Genomic DNA, 18,119 nt, shown 5'->3' with positions numbered 1-18,119 from the left:
TGTCAGCTGTGGGCGAAAATTCCCAAGATGCGCCAGTGTCGCAAGGGTTGCCAACCTCAGTCTGCCTACCAGGCCCAGGCCTGGCACCTTCTCAAGGAGCAAAGCCCAGATGTTGCGAAGTGGGCAACCCTTTCGACACTGGTACATCGTGGGGGCTTTCGGCGGCCGGCAGGCGTCGAATTCCTCCACCGACATTTCGACTAAACGACGTCAGGAGGGGGCGGGACTGACTAAGACTGCCGCGCCTCAGGACTGCTCTCCGCCACTTGAAAACTTTTTGACTTAGCGGCAGGGGCGTGTCGGTGGCGGAAAACAGAACAAGGAATCAAACTGAGGGAGGGAGAGAGACAGAGTTACTCACTTGGGCACCAGGTAGGGAAGTTCCAGCAGCTCGAGCTGGAAGCCCTGGGGCAGGCCGCCGTCGAAGTTCTCCAGGCATTCGACGCGGACCCACTCCGAAGTGTGGTTCGTCAGGGAGCAGTTGGAGGGCGGGAAGGGCCGTCCTGCAACAAATTAGGCGGCCCGGACAGCCAGCGAATCATTAAAACACGCACGCCAACACTCGCAGAGAGAGAGAGAGAGAGAGAGAGAGAGAGAGAGAGAGAGAGAGAGAGAGAGAGAGAGAGAGAGAGAGAGAGAGAGAGAGAGAGAGAGAGAGAGAGAGAGAGAGAGAGAGAGAGAGAGGTGCTACCCAAATGCTGGACGACCTGGTCGGTCACGTCATAGTGGGCCAGAAGACCGGTGGAGGCGGACAAAACTCTACACCTCGCTCTACACGCGTTTTGAGCTCCAGAGTCGCTAAACAGGCCTCGAACCGAACGTGTGACCTCACCAATGGATTCCTCATTCGGAGAGCAATCCATTGGTGGGGTCACACGTTCGATTCGAGCCCTGCTTAGCGACTCTGGAGCTCAAAACGCGTCTGGAGTTTTGTCCGCCTCCACCGGTCTTCTGGCCCACTGTGTTGCGACGGCTTCAAACACGCAACAACCCCGACCCGTCTGCTTTTGTTCTTTCATATTTTTTGGCCCATTATCGAACGCAGGACCGAGAAACAGGGCCGTCTCGGCGTCTCCTCGACGACGATGCCACGACACCGCAAAACGCCAAGGCGGCGTCATCATGGAGGCTACATTATCACATCCAAATTGAAAGCAAACAAGGAGCTAGAATTGACACCCTCCCCGCGCCACCGTCGTCTGTCTTCGTCGCTCTCTCTCTCTCTCTCCCTCTCGCTCTCTCTCTCTTTCCTCTCTCTCTCTCTCTCTCTCTCTCTCTCTCTCTCTCGTCAGCGCGGTTGACAGGGCTGCCTCAGAGACCCCCCGGGGAGGACAGGCGGCGGGGCCCCACGTGGGGCAGGGGCACACCGACTCGGCGCAGGTATCCTGTCGACTGATTCCGAGGGCCGCCTTCGTCGCTCTGTCTCCCTCGCTCCTATACGGGACGCCCCATGAGTGCGAGAGAGACGGAGCGACGAAAACGACTCTCGGAATCCGTCTGCTGGCGCACGTGAGCGCCGCAGCGAGCCGCTTCCCGAAGAGCGTGCCGTCTCCCTCGCACCCACGCCGCGGCCTCAGAGTGCGGGAGAGAGAGAGAGAGAGAGAGAGAGAGAGAGAGAGAAGAGAGAGAGAGAGAGAGAGAGAGAGGGGGGGGGGACAGGAATTCAATGTGACGCTCGGAGTCAGAGAGGCGTTGGCATCCGTCAACCCCCTTAGCGGAGCGGTCCCACCGCACCACAAAAAAAAAAACAAAAAAAAAACGCAAAGTCCGTGTTGTTGTTACCTGCGGCGACGACCTGGAAGACGCAGGGCGCGCGCTGGCGGCCCACGGCGTTGGAGCCCCAGCAGGCCAGCGTGCCGAAGTCCATGTCGTTGGCGGGCGTGTAGTTGAGCGTAGAGGTGGCGCCGCGCGACGAGAACCTGGCGGCCGGCACGTCGCTCGACTCGCCCGAGTTGTTGAAGGTCCAGTGGAAGGACACGGTGGCCGGGTGCGCGTCCACCTCGCAGCGCAGCGTTACAGTGTCGTGGCGGCCCGCGCCGTGGAGCTCCTCGCGCGTGCTGCGGCACGTCGGCGCGTCTGCGGCAGAGAGAGAGGCAGACTGTCAGTGTGCCAGACAACGCCCAGTGTCGAAAGGGTCGCCAACCTCAGACTCGAACCGAACGTGTGACCCCACCAATGGATAGCTCTCCGAACGAGGAATCCATTGGTGCACTGCAAAAAACTCCGTGGTTTGGCACGGAAAATGTACGGAAAAATGGGGTACAGACGGGTACCGAAAAGGTACGGACCTTCTGTACTGGTTCTCTGTGATCCCCATAAGGATCTCATGTAAACGGGTACAGAAAACATGTACAGAACCTCCGTGGTTGGCAAGGTACGGACGGTCCAGGTAAAAAATTGACCAGACATGTTCCGTGTAATTTCTGTACTTTTTTCTATCAGTGTGGGGTCACACGTTCGGTTCGACTCCTGTTTAGCGACTCTGGAGCTCAAAACGCGACCCGGGGTTTTGACCGCCTCCACCGGTCTTCTGGCTCACTGTGATCTGCTCAGCTTAGGTCGGCAACCCTCCCGACGCTGGTGCACTGGAGTCACTGGAGTCAGCCTCTAGGACGTTCCGGGACCGGGCGGCCGGGCCGCACGTTCGCGGCGTATGACGTGCAGGCGATGAATGGAGCCATCCGGGTCGCCCACAAGCCGGCCCTGATGGCGGCTGCGCCCTGGCCTCTGGCCGCCCCTGGCCGCGCCGGGCCGGGCTCGGCCCCCAGGTCCCAAGGCGGTCCTTGTTGTGCCCCAATCTACCCCTCAATCCCTCCAGATCCCCCAGCATCCCCCGGCCACCCCGCACCGTCGTCGCAAACGCCGCCTCAGAGATTTAGCCCGGCCCCCTTGGGCACCGCCCCGCCCCGCCCCGCCCCGCCCCGCCCCGCAAGGCAGAGCCGCACAGCGGCGGCGGGGCTGGAGCGCCCCACTACATTGTCATAACCGCTACATGCGTGATTCCAAACCCATTCCTTCCCGTTTCGCGAGCCGAGCCGAGCCGGGCTGAACCGAGCCGGGCCGGCCCCCCACAGTGGGTCAGAGGACCGGCGCAGGAGGCCAAAACTCGAGACGCGTTTTGAGCTCCAGATTCGCTAAACAGGCCTTGAACCGAACGTGTGACCCCACCAATAGATTCCTCGTTCGGAGAGCAATCCATTGGTGGGGTCACACGTTCGGTTCGAGTCCTGTTTAGCGACTCTGGAGCTCAAAACGCGTCAAGGGTTTGGACCTCCTACACCGGTCTTCTGGCCCACTGTGGGCCGGCCCCTCCTTCTTTGCCGGTGCGCCCCACCGTGAAAAGGAGCCGGCAGCGCTGATTGAGGGCTTATCCAGAGTTTCATGCATTAATCTTGCTTTCCGCCGCTCCGTTTTTCATCCCCCTCCCCCTCTCCCCCCTCCCCCTCCACCGCGGCACCGCGCGCGTCCGGAGATAAAACGTGTCCCGCCCGGTGAAAAGATGGACTCTTGTCCTTGTCTCTCTTATTGAGGCCGCCCTATTTGCCTCTCCCTCTAAAGAGGCGTGTCACAGAGCCACGGATAGGCTTAGCTCCGAAAAGGAATCAGGCCGCCGCCTCCGCCGGGAGGAGCACTGCGAGGAGCAGGGCCCCCGACAAAGGGAAGAAAAGGGCTCCGCTTTTCAAATTTGGCGCGCAAACAATGTGAGGCTGTGTGACGTCACGGGGCGGAGAACGCAGCGAGGCATCGACCGCAGCCACCGCAGCGCGCAGACAGGCGGCTTGTCGGCCCCGCCCACGCTTCACAGTGGGCCAGAAGACCGGTAGAGGCGGCGCAAACCCTTGACGCGTTTAGAGATGCGGAGTCGCTAAACAGGCCTCGAACCGAACGTGTGACCCCACCAATGGATTCCTCGTTCGGATAGCAATCCATTGGTTGGGTCACACGTTCGATTCGAGTCTCATTTAGCAACTCTAAAGCTCATTTTCGTTTTCGATTTTTTTCGAAAATGGTACTTACACATGACGTTGAGCGCAACGAGGTTACTGGTGCCCTTGCCCTCGCCGTTGGCGGCCATGCAGGCGTAGTCGCCGGCCGAGACGCGCGTCACACCCTGCAGCACCAGGCTCTGGTCGCTCAGGATGATGCCGGCCGACACGTTGTGCTGCAGCTCGCGGCCCTGCAGCAAACATGCGTTTAGAAAACAACAACAACAACAACAACAACAACACAACAACCCTGCCAACAGCGGGCAACAGCAGCAGCAGCAAGAATTTTCGGCTCGAAAAGGCTAATAGTGCATAGTTGTCCAGAAGACCGGTGGAGGCGGTCAAAATTCTAGACGCAATTTTAAGCTCCAGAGTCGCTAAATGGGTCTCGAACCGAACGTGTGACCCCACCAATGGATTGCTCTCCGAACGAGGAGTCCATTGGTGGGGTCACACGTTTGGTTCGAGTCCCATGTAGCGACTCTGGAGCTCAAAACGCGTCTGGAGTTTTGGCCGCCTCCGCCGGTCTTCTGGCAAATCCACTCTGGACTCACCGCGTGGAACCAGGCCAGGCGGTACGCCTTGGGGTTGGCGCGGATGTTGCACTCGAAGTACACGTCGTCGCCCTCCTTGATGTCGTTGGGGTTGAGGCTGGCGCCCATGCGGAGCGTCACCACGGGCGAATCTGCAACAAGCGGAAGCGAGTGAAAATAAAAACAAAACGACGTCAGGAGAGGGAAGCACTTTTCGTTTTGTTGTTGTTTTATTCCCTGGGAGTGCATCGCGCGGCACAGCGTGGCACTGCGCGGCACACGGCCCATCACCGCGCCGTTTGCCCCAACGGCCATAACGCTCTGCCTTCCCGCCAAAACTTTCGGAATGGACGCCAGCGCCGCGGCGGCGAACCGCTGCACTAAACGGCGGAGAAAAGGCGCGCATTGATGGGCGAGTGCATGTCCCGGGCCTCGACCCAGTGCTGCCAACATTACTAGGCGAAAATTACCACGATGCACCAGTGTTGAAAGGGTTGCCAACCCCAGCCTGCCGTAGGCTACTCAAGTGGGCCAGAAGACCGGTGGAGGCGGACAAAACTCTTGGACGCGTTTTGAGCTCCAGAGTCGCTAAATGGGACTCGAAGCGAACGTGTGACCCCACACTCTTAAAACCTTACGAAGTATTTTGAGCATACATATAACAAACTAAAATACTTTGTTATACGAGAACAGTTCGTAAATTCAACGTCCGTAGCTTACGTATGCTCAAAATACTTTGTTATACAAACTACTTTTCTTTGTAAGGCCCAAAATAGTTTGTAAGGTTTTCTCAGTGCACCAATGGATTCCTCGTTCGGAGAGCAATCCATTGGTTGGGTCACAACACGCTCGGTTCGAAGCTTGTTTAGCGACTCTGGAGCTCAAATCGCGTCTGGAGTTTTGGCCACCTCCACCGGTCTTCTGGCCCACTGTGCTACTTCTCGGTAGCGACGCCAAGACGTCGCGTAGTAGGCAGCCTGAGGTTGGCAACCCTTTCGACACTGGTGCTTCGTGGGAATTTGTCGCCTATTCATGTGGCAGCCCTGCCTGAACCCTGGAACGCTCAGGTTGAGACGACCCACCGTCGAGTTTGACGTTTTTCTCGCGGGGTTGCCGCTGCGTGGGTGCGATAGGCTCCAGGTACACTCAACGGGGGAAGTTCGCGGAGCGTTCGCCAAGTGTACGCGCCAGAGATGTGCAGCGTAAACTTGCAGATACAGCCGGAGTGCGGCAAGTGCGGACTACTATGCGTCTACATTGTCCGTCTCTCTCTCTCTCTCTCTCTCTCTCTCTCTCTCTCTCTCTCTCTCTCTCTCTCTCTCTCTCTCTCTCTCTCTCTGGGAGCGAACAGTTCGGCGCAAGGGCATACGGTTCAAAGCGGAAAGAAACGAATTTTCATTCGGGGAGGACGTCTTGGCCGCGCTACTGACCCTGATGAGGTGGAAAGAATGGAAGGGGAAGGGGAGGGGGGAAAGAAAGGAGGGGGACGCGAACACGGCGCGTCCTTGGTCGGCCCGGCATATAATTGACACAGAGATCGCCTTTTAATGTGGCGGGGCGTGGGCGCGAGCGCGGCAACCAAGTCCCCCTCCCCCTCCTCCAAACCCCAAGCCTCATCACCTTCCCAAGCTGCTGAGCGGCCCCGCCCGGCCCCGCCCGGCCCCGCCACTTCCCGGCTTTTACCACTGCTGCCGTTTCATCCGAAAACTTTGCCTGCTGCTCGTCTGCGCCGTGGCCGTGCCAGTGGCGTGGTCGCCACGGCGGAGCACGGCGGCGCGAACAGGAGAAAGGAGGCCACGGCGGCGGCTCGCCTTCGGGTTTGCCTTCGGGTTTGCCTTCGGGTTTGCCTTCGGGTTTGCCTTCGGGTTGCCTTCGGATTGCCTTCGAATTGCCTTCGAATTGCCTTCAGGCCACATTCTGGTTGCCTTCGGTTTGCCTTCGGGTTGCCTTCGGGTTGCCTTCGGGTTGCCTTCGGGCTGCCTTCGGGGTTGCCTTCGGGTTTGCCTTCGGGGTTGCCTTCAGGTTTGCCTTCGGGTTTGCCTTCGGGCTGCCTTCGGGTTTGCCGCGTTTCGAGATCTCGATTACCGTCGCCGGCCAACTTTCGAGACACTGCTTTCCCTCCTCCATCCCCCGTCGGTCCCCGCCGGTCCCCGTGAAGCAGCGAGGCCCGCGCCGGGCGGTCTTTGGTCTTTGGAAAGGCAGAGACACTCGAGCGAAATGAAAACGAGAGTGGGACAACAACCGGGCTGCCATTTTGTTTCGGGTGATGAGTCCGAGTCAAGGCCGAGCGAGACGTCTGCTTCAATGAATGGAACCGGGAGACATTGCAAACCTCGACTGGGACAGAGGTCTCCATCTTGCTTTCTTGCTTGGACAGTACTGACCTACACTACAAACTGTCTGGATAGTACACAGACGCCCACAGACAGTGGAGCTGAAAAAAATACACGCCCAACTGACATTGGACAGGTGGAATCTGGTCCCTAAAATCGGACGTCAATCGGACTCGAACCCGGGACCTGACAGTTTCCAGGGAGAGCTTGTGGCGGTGCGCCCCGCCGTGCCAGCACCGATTTTGAAACTTCTCTCGAGGCCCGGAGAGTGAAATTGGGCGTTGTCGATCGCATCCACGTCAAGAGCGCCAACGGTACACGCTGCGTCGAAGCTAAACCCATCCGTTCCGGAAAATTGAGTTTCGGCACCAGCATTGCATTAGCACACACGGCAGCAAAAAAACGGAGAGGGGCGGCAAGTCGATGAAAGAAAGAGCGCGAGGAAGATGAGAGAGAGAGAGAGAGAGAGAGAGAGAGAGAGAGAGAGACAGAGAGAGAGAGAGAGAGAGCAGAGAGAGAGAGAGAGAGAGAGAGAGAGACGGAAAAAAGGGGGACGTGACAATATGAAGCAGACAATATGGTGGCAGAAACCGGGCAAACACTACGAAGTGAAGGGTTGGAGGGGGAAGTAAGGGGAAGAAAGCGGGGGGGGGGGGGGGTAGAGCACGTATAAGGAGGCCAGCGTGCAGAGGGTGCGGTCCACTAAATGTAAGCACCTGCTGCCCTGCCCCTGCCCCTCCCCTCTCGGACCGTGCGGTCAGTGGCAGCATGAGAGCAGCCTGCCTGCAACAACCCTTCCGTCGGGCACCACGTGGAGGACACCGCCACAAGAAAATTAATAAAACCGCAAAGAGGACACCTGAGTCGCGCTGACGATCCGAGGATGATCCGAGGACGGCGCGGCATGTGGCGAAAACGGGCGCCCGGGACCAACATCAAGCCTGGGACGTCATTCCGAATCCGGAACGCCTATTTTCGGGCCGCGGCACCGTGGACTCCCCTGCCTGGCAGCGCACAGCGCCGCGGGGCGGGCAGACGACCATTTCGAACGGCAAGCCAAACGCTCCGTGGAGGTAGTTAGGACCCAGCTGCAGCGCTCTCTCTCTCTCTCTCTCTCTCTCTCTCTCAGGTTATTCCCCAGAGATTGCTCGGGACAAAAGGCAAAAGCGCGGCCGTCCAAGTAGTCCAGGAGACAGCGACCGACCGAGGCGAGCGACGCAAGCGTTCCGTTTGCCCGTCCCAGCGTGCCGCGGCGTGCCGGCGTTCCAGCGCCACTCTTGAGCAACATAATTGCATCCGGGCCCGCCCGGAGCATGGCGCAGTGGGCCAGAAGACCGGTGGAGGCGGACAAAACCCCAGACGCGCTTTGAGCTCCAGAGTCGGTTAGCAGGACTCGAACCGAACGTGTGACCCCACCAATGGATTGCTCTCCGAACGAGGAGTCCATTGGTGGGGTCACACGTTCGGTTCGAGTCCCATTTAGCGACTCTGGAGCTCAAAATGCGTCAAGAGTTTCGGCCGCCTCCACCGGTCTTCTGGCCCACTGTGCCACGCCCCGTCTCTCTCGCACCCCTACGGGACGGCCCGTGAGTGCGACAGAGACGGAGCGTGTGCGGAATCAGTCGGCTGGCGGGCAGTCTCCGCGGCGGCCTCGTCCTCGGCGAGCTCGGCGGGAGGAAGACCGATGCTTTGCTAATGGCGTTTCATTTTATGTTTGTTTGTTTGTTTTACGGCGACGCGGGCGCGCGGACGGGTGGACAGGCGGACAGACAGACAGACAGACAGGCAGACAGACAGGCAGGCAGACAGGCAGACAGACTAACAGGCGGACTGCGCGGTGAATCCAGCTCCAGGGGATGCACTCTCACTCTGCAAATGAATAAATGAGTCCTGGAGAAAGTGCCGTTCCGCGTCGCTTCGCGTTAGCTTCCCCGCTTCCTGGCGTCGCGTCGCGTCGCGTCTCGGCGTCGCGGTGTCTCCCTACTCGACCGCCGTCTCGGCCACGCCACTTGTTTGTCCGGGCCTGTCTGTCTGTCTGTCTGTCTGTCTGTCCGCCAGGCGGTGGGAATCCATTCCGTGCCAATCTCTGGGCATTAGGACCGGAAAGGGCCAATCTGATGCAGGGCGACGCCACAGTGGGCCAGAAGACCGGTGGAGGTGGACAAAATTCTAGACGCGTTTTGAGCTCCAGAGTCGCTAAATGGGGCTCGAACCGAACGTGTGACCCCACCAATGGATTGCGCTCCAGACGAGGAATCCATTGGTGGGGTCAGACGTTCGGTTCGCGTCCCATTTAGCGACTCTGGAACTCCAAACGCGTCCGGAGTTTTGTCCGCCTCCACCGGTCTTCTGGCCCACTGTGCACGCCACGCCTTGCCTTGCCGTGGCGCTGGTCTTGCCAAGATCGACTTTTCGCTTCCTGGGTGGGAAGCAGCAGCAGACTGATTCCGAGAGTCGTTTTCGTCGCTCTGTCTCTCTCGCACCTGCGCGCGATGCCCCATGAGTGCGAGAGAGACAGAGCGACGAAAACGACACTCAGTCCGCAGGAAACAGGAAGCCCCCGGGAAGAGGAAAATGCGACCCTCGCCTTCAAACGACTGGACCGTGTTGTTAAGTCACCCTTTTCTTAAAAAATCAGTTATCGAAACGTTTTTGTTGCAGTCGGCTCCTCATCGTTATCCAGTTCGCTGAGTATCCAGTTCAGCAGCATCCGGACGGCCTTCGTTGCAGCGGGGCCTGCACTGCACTGAGTAGAAACTTATCATCCTCAGTCGTTTAAGTAATCACGTAACAAATCGTCCCCCCTCCACAGTGCTGCAGTGTCTGTGGCTAGTGTGGCTCGACCGATCGCAACCGGACTTCCCCTAGCAAAGTGGCACCAGCCGGGTCATTCACAAGATCGGTTCGTCGCTCTGTCTCTCTCGCACCCGCACGGAGAGCCCCATGAGTGCGAGAGAGACAGAGCGCCGGAGCGACTCTGAGTCGCTAGGCAGACCGTGACGAATCGCGCATTTCGCAGTGCAGTTGCAGCCAGACAAAGGCCGCAACCGCCGCCAAAGGAAACAACAACAACAACATAAACTAAAAATAATGCATTTTCTTTTCTTTTTCTTCTTCAGCGAACTATTTTTATTTGTCCGCTTTACTGCAGGAGGTGTCGCAGACGGCCGCACCTTTTCACCTTCAACAAAGTCGCGCCGACGCCCTCAACTTTAGCTCCCGTTACTATGTACGCTCAAAGTCTTTGCTTAAGTGGAGCGAGCGAGCGGGCTGGGGAGGGAGGGGGGGGGGGAGGAGAGAGAGAGAGAGAGGGAGAGAGAGAGGGAGGGAGAGAGAGAGAGATAGGGGAGAGAGAGAGAGAGAGAGACTCTTTGCAGAAACGGTGCTGCTGCGAGAGTCTCTTTCGTGCGCAACTTTACAATATCACACCTAACTAGAAGCGGCAGCGTACGGCTGGTCCGCCCAAGTTCGAGTCAAAAAGGGAGGGGGGGGGGGGCACGAAACAGCACGCATGCATATGGGCGTCAGTGTGATGATGGAAAACGAGCATAATAGCGCGACTCATCAACGGAAATTATTCACTGCTCAGAGATAGCACAGTGGGCCATAAGGCCACTGGAGGCGGACGAAACCCCGGACGCGTTTTGAGCTCCAGAGTCGCTGAACAGAACTCGAACCGAACGTGTGGCCCCACCAATGGATTGCTCTCCGAACGAGGAATCCATCGGTGGGGTCACACGTTCGGTTAGAGTCCCGTTTAGCGACGCTGGAGCTCGAAACGCGTCCGGGGCTTTGGCCGTCTCCACCGGTCTTCTGGCCCACTGTGGCATAGGATGGCACTCACACTGCACGTCCAGCCGCCAGCGGTCCTCCAGTGCCGAGTCCGGGATGGACGGGTTCTCGGCGCGGCACGTCAGGTAGCGGCCGTCGTCGTCAATGCCCGGCACGAAGCCCAGCACGCTCACGGAGTGGTTGCCGTCCGCGGAGAACTGCCAAACAACAACACCGTTAGCAACAAAACAACAAGGGAAAAAAGCGAGGCCGCATTTGCATGATTGTCTCCCTGGCAGCGTCCACTGGAAGAACAAGCTCCATCACTGTGGAACAAAGGTCGGGATGGACAAAAATTTCGAGAGTTTTCGCATTCCTCCTGATGCGACGGTCAGGTCATTCCAGAGGAACAAAAAAGGAATAAAATGTTTAATATATCGATGTTCACACGGTGCGTGCGCGTACATTGTTCCTGAACAATAAAAAAAACCTGGCCGCGTGACAGGCAAAAGAACGAAAGCAACTCTCCAGAGCGCTTGGCCCCACAGCCCATCGCGTTCGGGGAGGGACGTGGATGGCGCCGCACAGTGGGCCAGAAGACCGGTGGAGGCGGCCGAAACTCTAGACGCGTCTTGAGCTCCAGAGTCGCTATATGGGACTCGAACCGAACGTGTGACCCCACCAATGGATTCCTCGTTCGGAGAGCAATCCATTGGTGGGGTCACACGTTCGGTTCGAGTCCCGTTTAGCGACTCTGGAGCTCAAAACGCGTCTGGAGTTTTGTCCGCCTCCACCGGTCTTCTGGCCCACTGTGCGCCGCCGGTTTAGGAGCCCGCGAGCGGCGGAGCGGCCCCAGGTACAACAGATCCATCTCCCGCCTCCATACGTGCCTGGCCTACCTTCGATTTCCCTCCCCTCCCCCTTCCCCCCCTCCCCTCCCCTCCCCTCCGGCCCCGCCGCGGGCGACCACTGATGAGGGCAGTAGAACTTCCGAGGCACTTGTATTACATCAGCCTCATCAGGCAACTTTTCTCGGCGCGTATGCTCGACTGAATGAAAAAACAGAGCCAGCTCTGGCAGCCGCAAACCGCGCCAGCGGACTGATTCCGAGAGTCGTTCTCGTCGCTCTGTCTCTCTCGCACTCGCGGGGCGTCCCGTGTCGGTGCGAGAGAGACAGGGCGACGGAAACGACTCTCGGAATGAGTCTGCAGCGCGCCAGCCCGCCACGCGTATAATGCATGCCTCAACACTGCGGTCTTGGCGGGCGGAAGGGGTGGGGGAGGGGGGAGGAGGGGGGGGGGGGGGGGAGGGGGAGAGGGGAGTCTCCGGTCAGACACGATCGCGGCAGAGCGGGGAAACATGTGCACTCTGAAAGTCTTACAGTGAAGATTCTGCATATTACGGTGGAGCTGCTGACTTGGTAACTCGCTCCCCCTGGAAAAATTCATCGCTGTCTCTCTCTCGCACTCATGGCGCGTACCACGAGTGCGAGTGAGACAGAGCGACGAAAACGACTCTCGACATCGGCCTGCAGGTTCCACTGTAAGTTCACCTCTGACTCGTCCAAGTCTCCCGCTCCTGGCTGCCGTTTTGTCCCTTTGTGGTGTGTGATCTGGTTAGGGATGTGCAAGGCACGCGAAACCGAAAGAACAGAACAGTCTGCGTATGTGTGTGTATTAGTGTGTGTGTGTGTGTGTGTGTGTGTGAGAGAGAGAGTGAGTGAGTGAGTGTGTGAGTGTATTTGTGGGTTTATAATCAGAGCAACCCGAGCAAGGCTCGGTGTAAGCAGGGTACGTGACGTGAGCGCGCACCACTCTTTTCCCCCCCGAGGGGTAGTCCATCACAAGTCCAAATGAGTTTCACTCTTTGCCAGTCTGATCCACCTACTCTTCCGGGACTCCGCACCACGCTCATTTCACCGGCTTTCTTAGAGGTCCAAAAGCGCGCCGAGTTTGCGCTGCGTCTCCGAGAGAGAGAGGGGGGGGGGGGGGTACTCGCGTGACTTACTGGTACTTGCTCGTTACTTTTCTTCTTACGCGTCGACCCGCTTCTGCAAGCGGAGGGCGCACAGCGGGCCGGCAGACCGGTGGAGGCGGCCAAAACTCGAGACGCGTTTTGAGCTCCAGAGTCGCTTAGGAGGACTCGAACCGAACGTGTGACCGCACCAATGGATTCCTCGTTCGGAGAGCATCCATTGGTGGGGTCACACGTTCGGTTCGAGTCCCAGCGACTCTGGAGCTCAAAACGCGTCTGGGATTTTTACCGCCGAGAGGCAATTACTTCGACCAACATTTTTAAGGCACAAAGTAGCCTTATACAGTAGTTGGATCTTTTTACCTTGAAAATACCAAAAAACATGAAAAAGGAAAAGCTTTTATTTTCGGGTGTAGTAGTCGCTTCAAACTGTGACTAATGCACGCTGTTGCCTTCATCGCTTGAGATAGTCGCCGACCCGCGGAATGCCATTGTGCTGGGAGGGCCTTGCAGTGCAGCCGCCCCGTTCCGAGGCGCCGCCCCGTCGCTCTGTCTCTCTCGCACCCCCAGGGGACGCCGGGGACGCCCCGTGAGTGTGAGAGAGAGAGAGCGACGAAGCGGTCTTTCGGCGTCAGCCTTTGGAGCACCTCGGCAAGAAACACTCGTGCGGTTTTGGCGGTCGGAGGTGGGGGGTGGCGGAGTGCGGTGGGGCGGGCGGGGCGGGGCGGGGGGGGGGGGGCGGGGCGGGGCGGGGGGCCTGGAGGAGGGTCACGGAGGCAGAGGGGACGGCTCGGTCTCGGCCACCTGCTCCACGCCGAGGGGGACCCCCTGCGCCTCCAAGTTCAAGGCTCAGGCCGAACAACTTCCAAATCTATTATATTATCGGCCGGGAAACTCATGAAAAGGTATTCGCCGCAACAACTCAGGCCGGACCTCCGGCAAGCGCGCCGCCCGGGCTTACCACTCCTCTCTCCTCCCTCCTGCCCTGCCCGGCCCGAGAGCGCCTGCCGTCCAGCGGCTGGGCCAGCCCGCCCAGCACCGGCGCCGCCGGGACGGCCTACCTCACAGGCGCTTCCTCCTCCTTTCTTCTTTCTTTTCCTCTTCTTCTTCTTCTTCTTCCTTCTTCTTCTTCTTTTCTTTTTTTTTCTTCTTTTTTTCTTCTTCTTTTTCCCTTTTTCCCTTTTCTTTTCTTCTTTCTTCTTTTCCCTTTTCTTCTTCTTATTCCTCCTCCTCCTTCTCCTCCTCCTTCTCCTCCTCCTCCTCCTCCTCCCTCTCCAGCCGTGCGTGCACGTTGGTCCGTGCCTGAGCCGGCCGACCTATACGCCTCAATGTGAGGGATTAACCCTTCTCCAAGTTCCGACCGAGTAATGCAATTTTCGGACAAGCCGCTCAACTTTGGCCGGAGAGGCAAAATGGGGGGTGGGGGGCAGGGTGCGGCGCGGCGGGATGTAGAGCAGAGAATGTGTTGCTTCGGTTTTTGCTCCACCAGTGCGGCGGCGGGCCGTCAAACAGAACGGGCGTGTTATTGAAGTGGTGTCGACTCGTTTGTGTGAATAATTTGTACACGCCGCAATGCGTGTCTTTTTAGTTGTCGTTTCCCCCCCTTTTTTGTTGTTCTATTTAATAATGAGGCTTTAGCACCTCGCTGCTTACCTACGGCGGTGCATTGTGGGAGCCGCCAACAAGAAACAAGTTATCCTTGGCACGCGCGGCGGGAATTTCAAAATAAACTTTGTTGTTGTTGTTGTTGCGAGTTTGGATGAAGGTGCTATACGGCGTCAGCGCGAGCACCCGTTAGTCTGTGTGTGTGTGTGTGTGTGTGTGTGTGTGTGTGTGTGTGTGTGTGTGTGTGATGGATGCGATGAGGAATAACCCCGCTCGGCGAAGAGGCGGAGGGTAAGAAGAGGCCCAACCACAAGCTAACCTGTCGCATCACGACGTGGAGCCGCGCAAAACCACAGGAGGAAAAAGAGGAAGGGGGAGAGGGGGGGGGTGTTCACTGCAAGGTGCAGCGGCCGTCATATTTTTTCGTGCTGCTTCCAGCTTACCATTCCGATATCACATGCACTCGAAAGGGGGGGGGGGGGTGGGGGGAGGGAGTCGAAGAGGGGTGAGGGAGGGCGGATAACGCCAAGTGCGATCCGAGGAGGCATTTCTTGATCCGATGAGGGCGCATTTTTTCCCACCCCCTGCCAACTTGGGCAGTAAAATTCAGGCGAACGCGGAGAGAGGACGGCTCCGTCGGACACAGCTGTGCCGCCCCTCAAGTGTCCCTCGAATCGGATCGCATAGCGGCGGCCGGGCAAAGGAAAAGAAGGAGAGAGAGAAAAAAAAAAGAAACTCATAAAGAAATAGATTCAAATCGATTTTCCCTTTCACTTTGGCTGGATTGCGGGGCAGAGGGACGATCAAGATCGCCCCCTTTCAGTTCTTTAATCTCTGCCATCAGTCGCATCCACACACCCCACAGTGGGCCAGAGGACCGGTGGAGGCGGCCGAAACTCTGGACGCGTTTTGAGCCCCTGAGTCGCTAAACAGGACTCGAACCGAGCGTGTGACCCCACCAATGGATTGCTCTCCGTACGAGGAATCCATTGGTGGGGTACGTTCGGTTCGAGAACTCTTTAGCGACCCTGGAGCTCACAACGCACCCGGCTTTTGACCGCCTCCACCCGGTCTTCTGGCTCACTGTGGGCCACGGTGCACCTCAGCACTTCCGCAATAATAGATTTTTTCAACACACATCAATTGGCCTGCCCGGCCAGCTCCAAAATTAGAAGCTAGTGCATATTCAAAAACGCTTGTAAATTCTTTCTAAAAAAATATCCTTTTATGAAAAATTGGGTCAGCAAATGACGCAGTGAAACGCGGAAAACCGTTTCCAGTCTGAAGGCGGAGCGCGGACGGAATAGGGCATAAATAAACCGAGAGCACGAAATGAAAATAGAGTTGAAATGAGGACCGAAGTGGAGAAATGGCAGGTAGAACACTCAAGATCAGAGCGAGAGACGGAGAGAGACAAACGGGGAAAGTGAGTGAGAGGGAAAGAGAGGGACCGGAACAGCGAGCTAGGTTTGGCGTCGCATTCAGGCCGTTTCCCAGCGGGACATCTCGGGCACAAAACCAATTACAAGAATGGGCCCCAAAGTACAGTCCGTGCAGAAAGTACAGGCCGGCCGGGCCAGCCTGTCTTTGGTCCTCGTTTGTTGAGCCGTCCCTTAGGGTCTTTAGTGTGTGCCAAGGAGCTCTCTGCACTCTGGATCCCAACAAAGTTAGAGGGGGAAAAGGGAGGGAAAAGAACTTAGAAATTAACCGACTCTTTACAATTTCGGCCGCTCCGGCTCGGGAGCAAAGAGAAACCACGAGCCGAACAGTCAGTGTATACTGCTGGTCAGAAAACGATTGAGATTCCTCCCGAAAATACAAAGCATCAACCACCGATCGTTCTGCAGAGTGCGATTGGGTTTTGCAGAAGGGGAAACAACTTCAAAAAGACTTAAGCGCGTAAAATCTTGATTTCCAGTCAAACTTCTTGAAAATTCACGAGGTACGGTCGAAATTTAAAAAAAAATTCTCCCCTAAACAGCGAAGTTTACACCAAAATTCATGGAATTTGAGTTCAATACATTGACATTCAACCCAAATTCATGAGGAGTTCAAATTTTATACTCTGAAGTTTAAAGTTATTTCCATTGGGGGTTTAAAAAAAAAAAAAAAAAAAAAAAAAAACTTTGGGAACGACTTACGTTTTTGGCGAGTTTCTTCATCTGGCGCGAGCCCTTCCACCAGGTGATGACTGGCTCGGGGCGCGAACCCGCAGACCGGCACTCCACCTCGTAGCGCCGCTCCGCCGACAAGGTGCGCTCCTTGTTCATGATGCGCACCTCCAGTGGCTTCACTGCAAGCAAAAGCAAAAAACAAAATCAGGGGGGGAAAAAGAAGAAAAGAAGAAGAAGAAGAAGAAGAAGGAAAAAAAGAAAAGAAGAAAAGAGAAAAAGAAGAAAAAGGAAAAAGGAAGAAGAAAAAAAGAAGAAGAAGAAGAAAAAAGGGAGGAAAAAAAAAGAAAGAAGAAGAAGAAGAAGGGGAGAAAAAGGAGGAGGAGGAGGAGGAGGAGGAGGAGGAGGAGGAGGAAGAAGAATCACGGTAAAATGTGCGGAACAAAAATTCATGACCAAAAAACTTGAACAAAGCGAATACAAAACTGACTGATTTCAAGGGGAAAAAACCTTGGAATTTCGAAATTTCTCCCGGAAATGTACGTTTTACGGTGTGGCTGAGGTTAGTTTGAGGTACAAACAATCGGCGGCGGTCGGGTTTACCTCCGGTTACCTCCCAAGGCCGCGCGCCTCGGCGGCCTGCCCGGACATTTGTCTCGCCGAAATAGCAATTTCGGTTCGGGTCCGTCCGGCCCGCTTCACAATCAGCATCATTTCCGATAAACGGGACAATGGCCGAACTCGGCTGCAAATAACGTGGTGGTGAGAGGGGGGGGGGGGCAAGGGGCCCCGGGGGGGGGCGGGGGGGGGGGCAAAGGGGGCCCACCACAAAAACAAAAACTCTCTCGGCTTGTCATTACGCGTCTGGGTCGTGCTTTTAATTTGAACACCTGGCAGGCGAAGCGCCATGCTGACTGCGTGGACAGACAGACACACAGACAGACAGACACGGAAAGGAGCATACACACACCCACACACACACACATACAGACACCGAGTCAAACGAAGAGACAGACGAAAATACATTCGCAGCATTCAGGCCGCATGCAGACGTGTGGTCATGCACAATGGCAAATAGAGACTCTTTTCCGCGTGCCCTCCTTCCGCTAGACGGACACAAACAAACAAATACACACACACACATATGCATGCACACACACACACGGTTTTTGAATTGCCGCGTAATTAACCGCGCGGGTTTGTTGGCCTGCATTTGATAATTAGTCGCACCACATCAAACGGCATCCCGCCACCCTCTTTTCTCTCTCCCTTTCCCCTCTTCTCTCTCTCTCTCTCTTCTCTCTCTCCTCTTCTCCCTTTTCTCTCTCTCTTCTCTCTCTCTCTCTTCTCTCTTCTTCTTCTTTTTCTCTCAGGCTGATTCCGAGAGTCGTCGCTCTGTCTCTCTCGCACCTATACGGGACGCCCCATGAGTGCGAGTGAGACCGAGCGACGACTCTCGGAATCAGTCTCCGGTCCGCGACAGCCAATGGGCAACGCGAGGGTTCTTTTTCCGCCACACTGTCCAGGATCCGCCTTACCGGGCTATGCCGACCCATCCAACGGGAACGGAAGGTGGAGAGGTCAAGTGTGCGTTGTACATTCTGACTTATCTTGAGACCAAGGTAATTAATTATTCCCCGGGGAGGGAGAGAGAGAGAGGTTTGGGGGGGGGGAGGGAAAGGGGTATAGCCAGGCAGGGCAGGGCCCGTCCCGGTAGACATGGATTTGCACAGCTCCTGAGCCTCTAAGCAGCTCATTTATGCCGGTAAAATTTAGCGGGTGGGGGTGCAGGTCCCAAAGGGGCGA

General features: G+C 56.9%; 1 protein-coding gene across 1 annotated transcript in view; it reads right to left on the bottom strand.

Annotated features, from left to right (window-relative positions):
* LOC117644658 (nephrin-like) overlaps positions 1-18,119 on the bottom strand; it is a 32,055-nt gene that overhangs the window by 2,342 nt on the left and 11,594 nt on the right. The window contains exons 4-9 of the mRNA XM_034384269.1: positions 16,344-16,495; positions 10,697-10,841; positions 4,541-4,671; positions 4,018-4,177; positions 1,783-2,076; positions 362-503 (exon numbers count right to left, since the gene is read on the bottom strand). Of these exons, the coding sequence (XP_034240160.1) occupies positions 362-503; positions 1,783-2,076; positions 4,018-4,177; positions 4,541-4,671; positions 10,697-10,841; positions 16,344-16,495 (1,024 nt within the window). The remainder of the gene's footprint in view (positions 1-361; positions 504-1,782; positions 2,077-4,017; positions 4,178-4,540; positions 4,672-10,696; positions 10,842-16,343; positions 16,496-18,119) is intronic.

This window comes from Thrips palmi, unplaced genomic scaffold (genome assembly GCF_012932325.1).
Source record: "Thrips palmi isolate BJ-2018 unplaced genomic scaffold, TpBJ-2018v1 HiC_scaffold_18, whole genome shotgun sequence".
In the NCBI taxonomy this organism is placed as follows: Eukaryota; Metazoa; Arthropoda; class Insecta; order Thysanoptera; family Thripidae; genus Thrips; species Thrips palmi.
The sequence above is the reverse complement of the archived record's forward strand: the minus strand, read 5'-3'. Positions and strand labels throughout refer to the sequence as shown.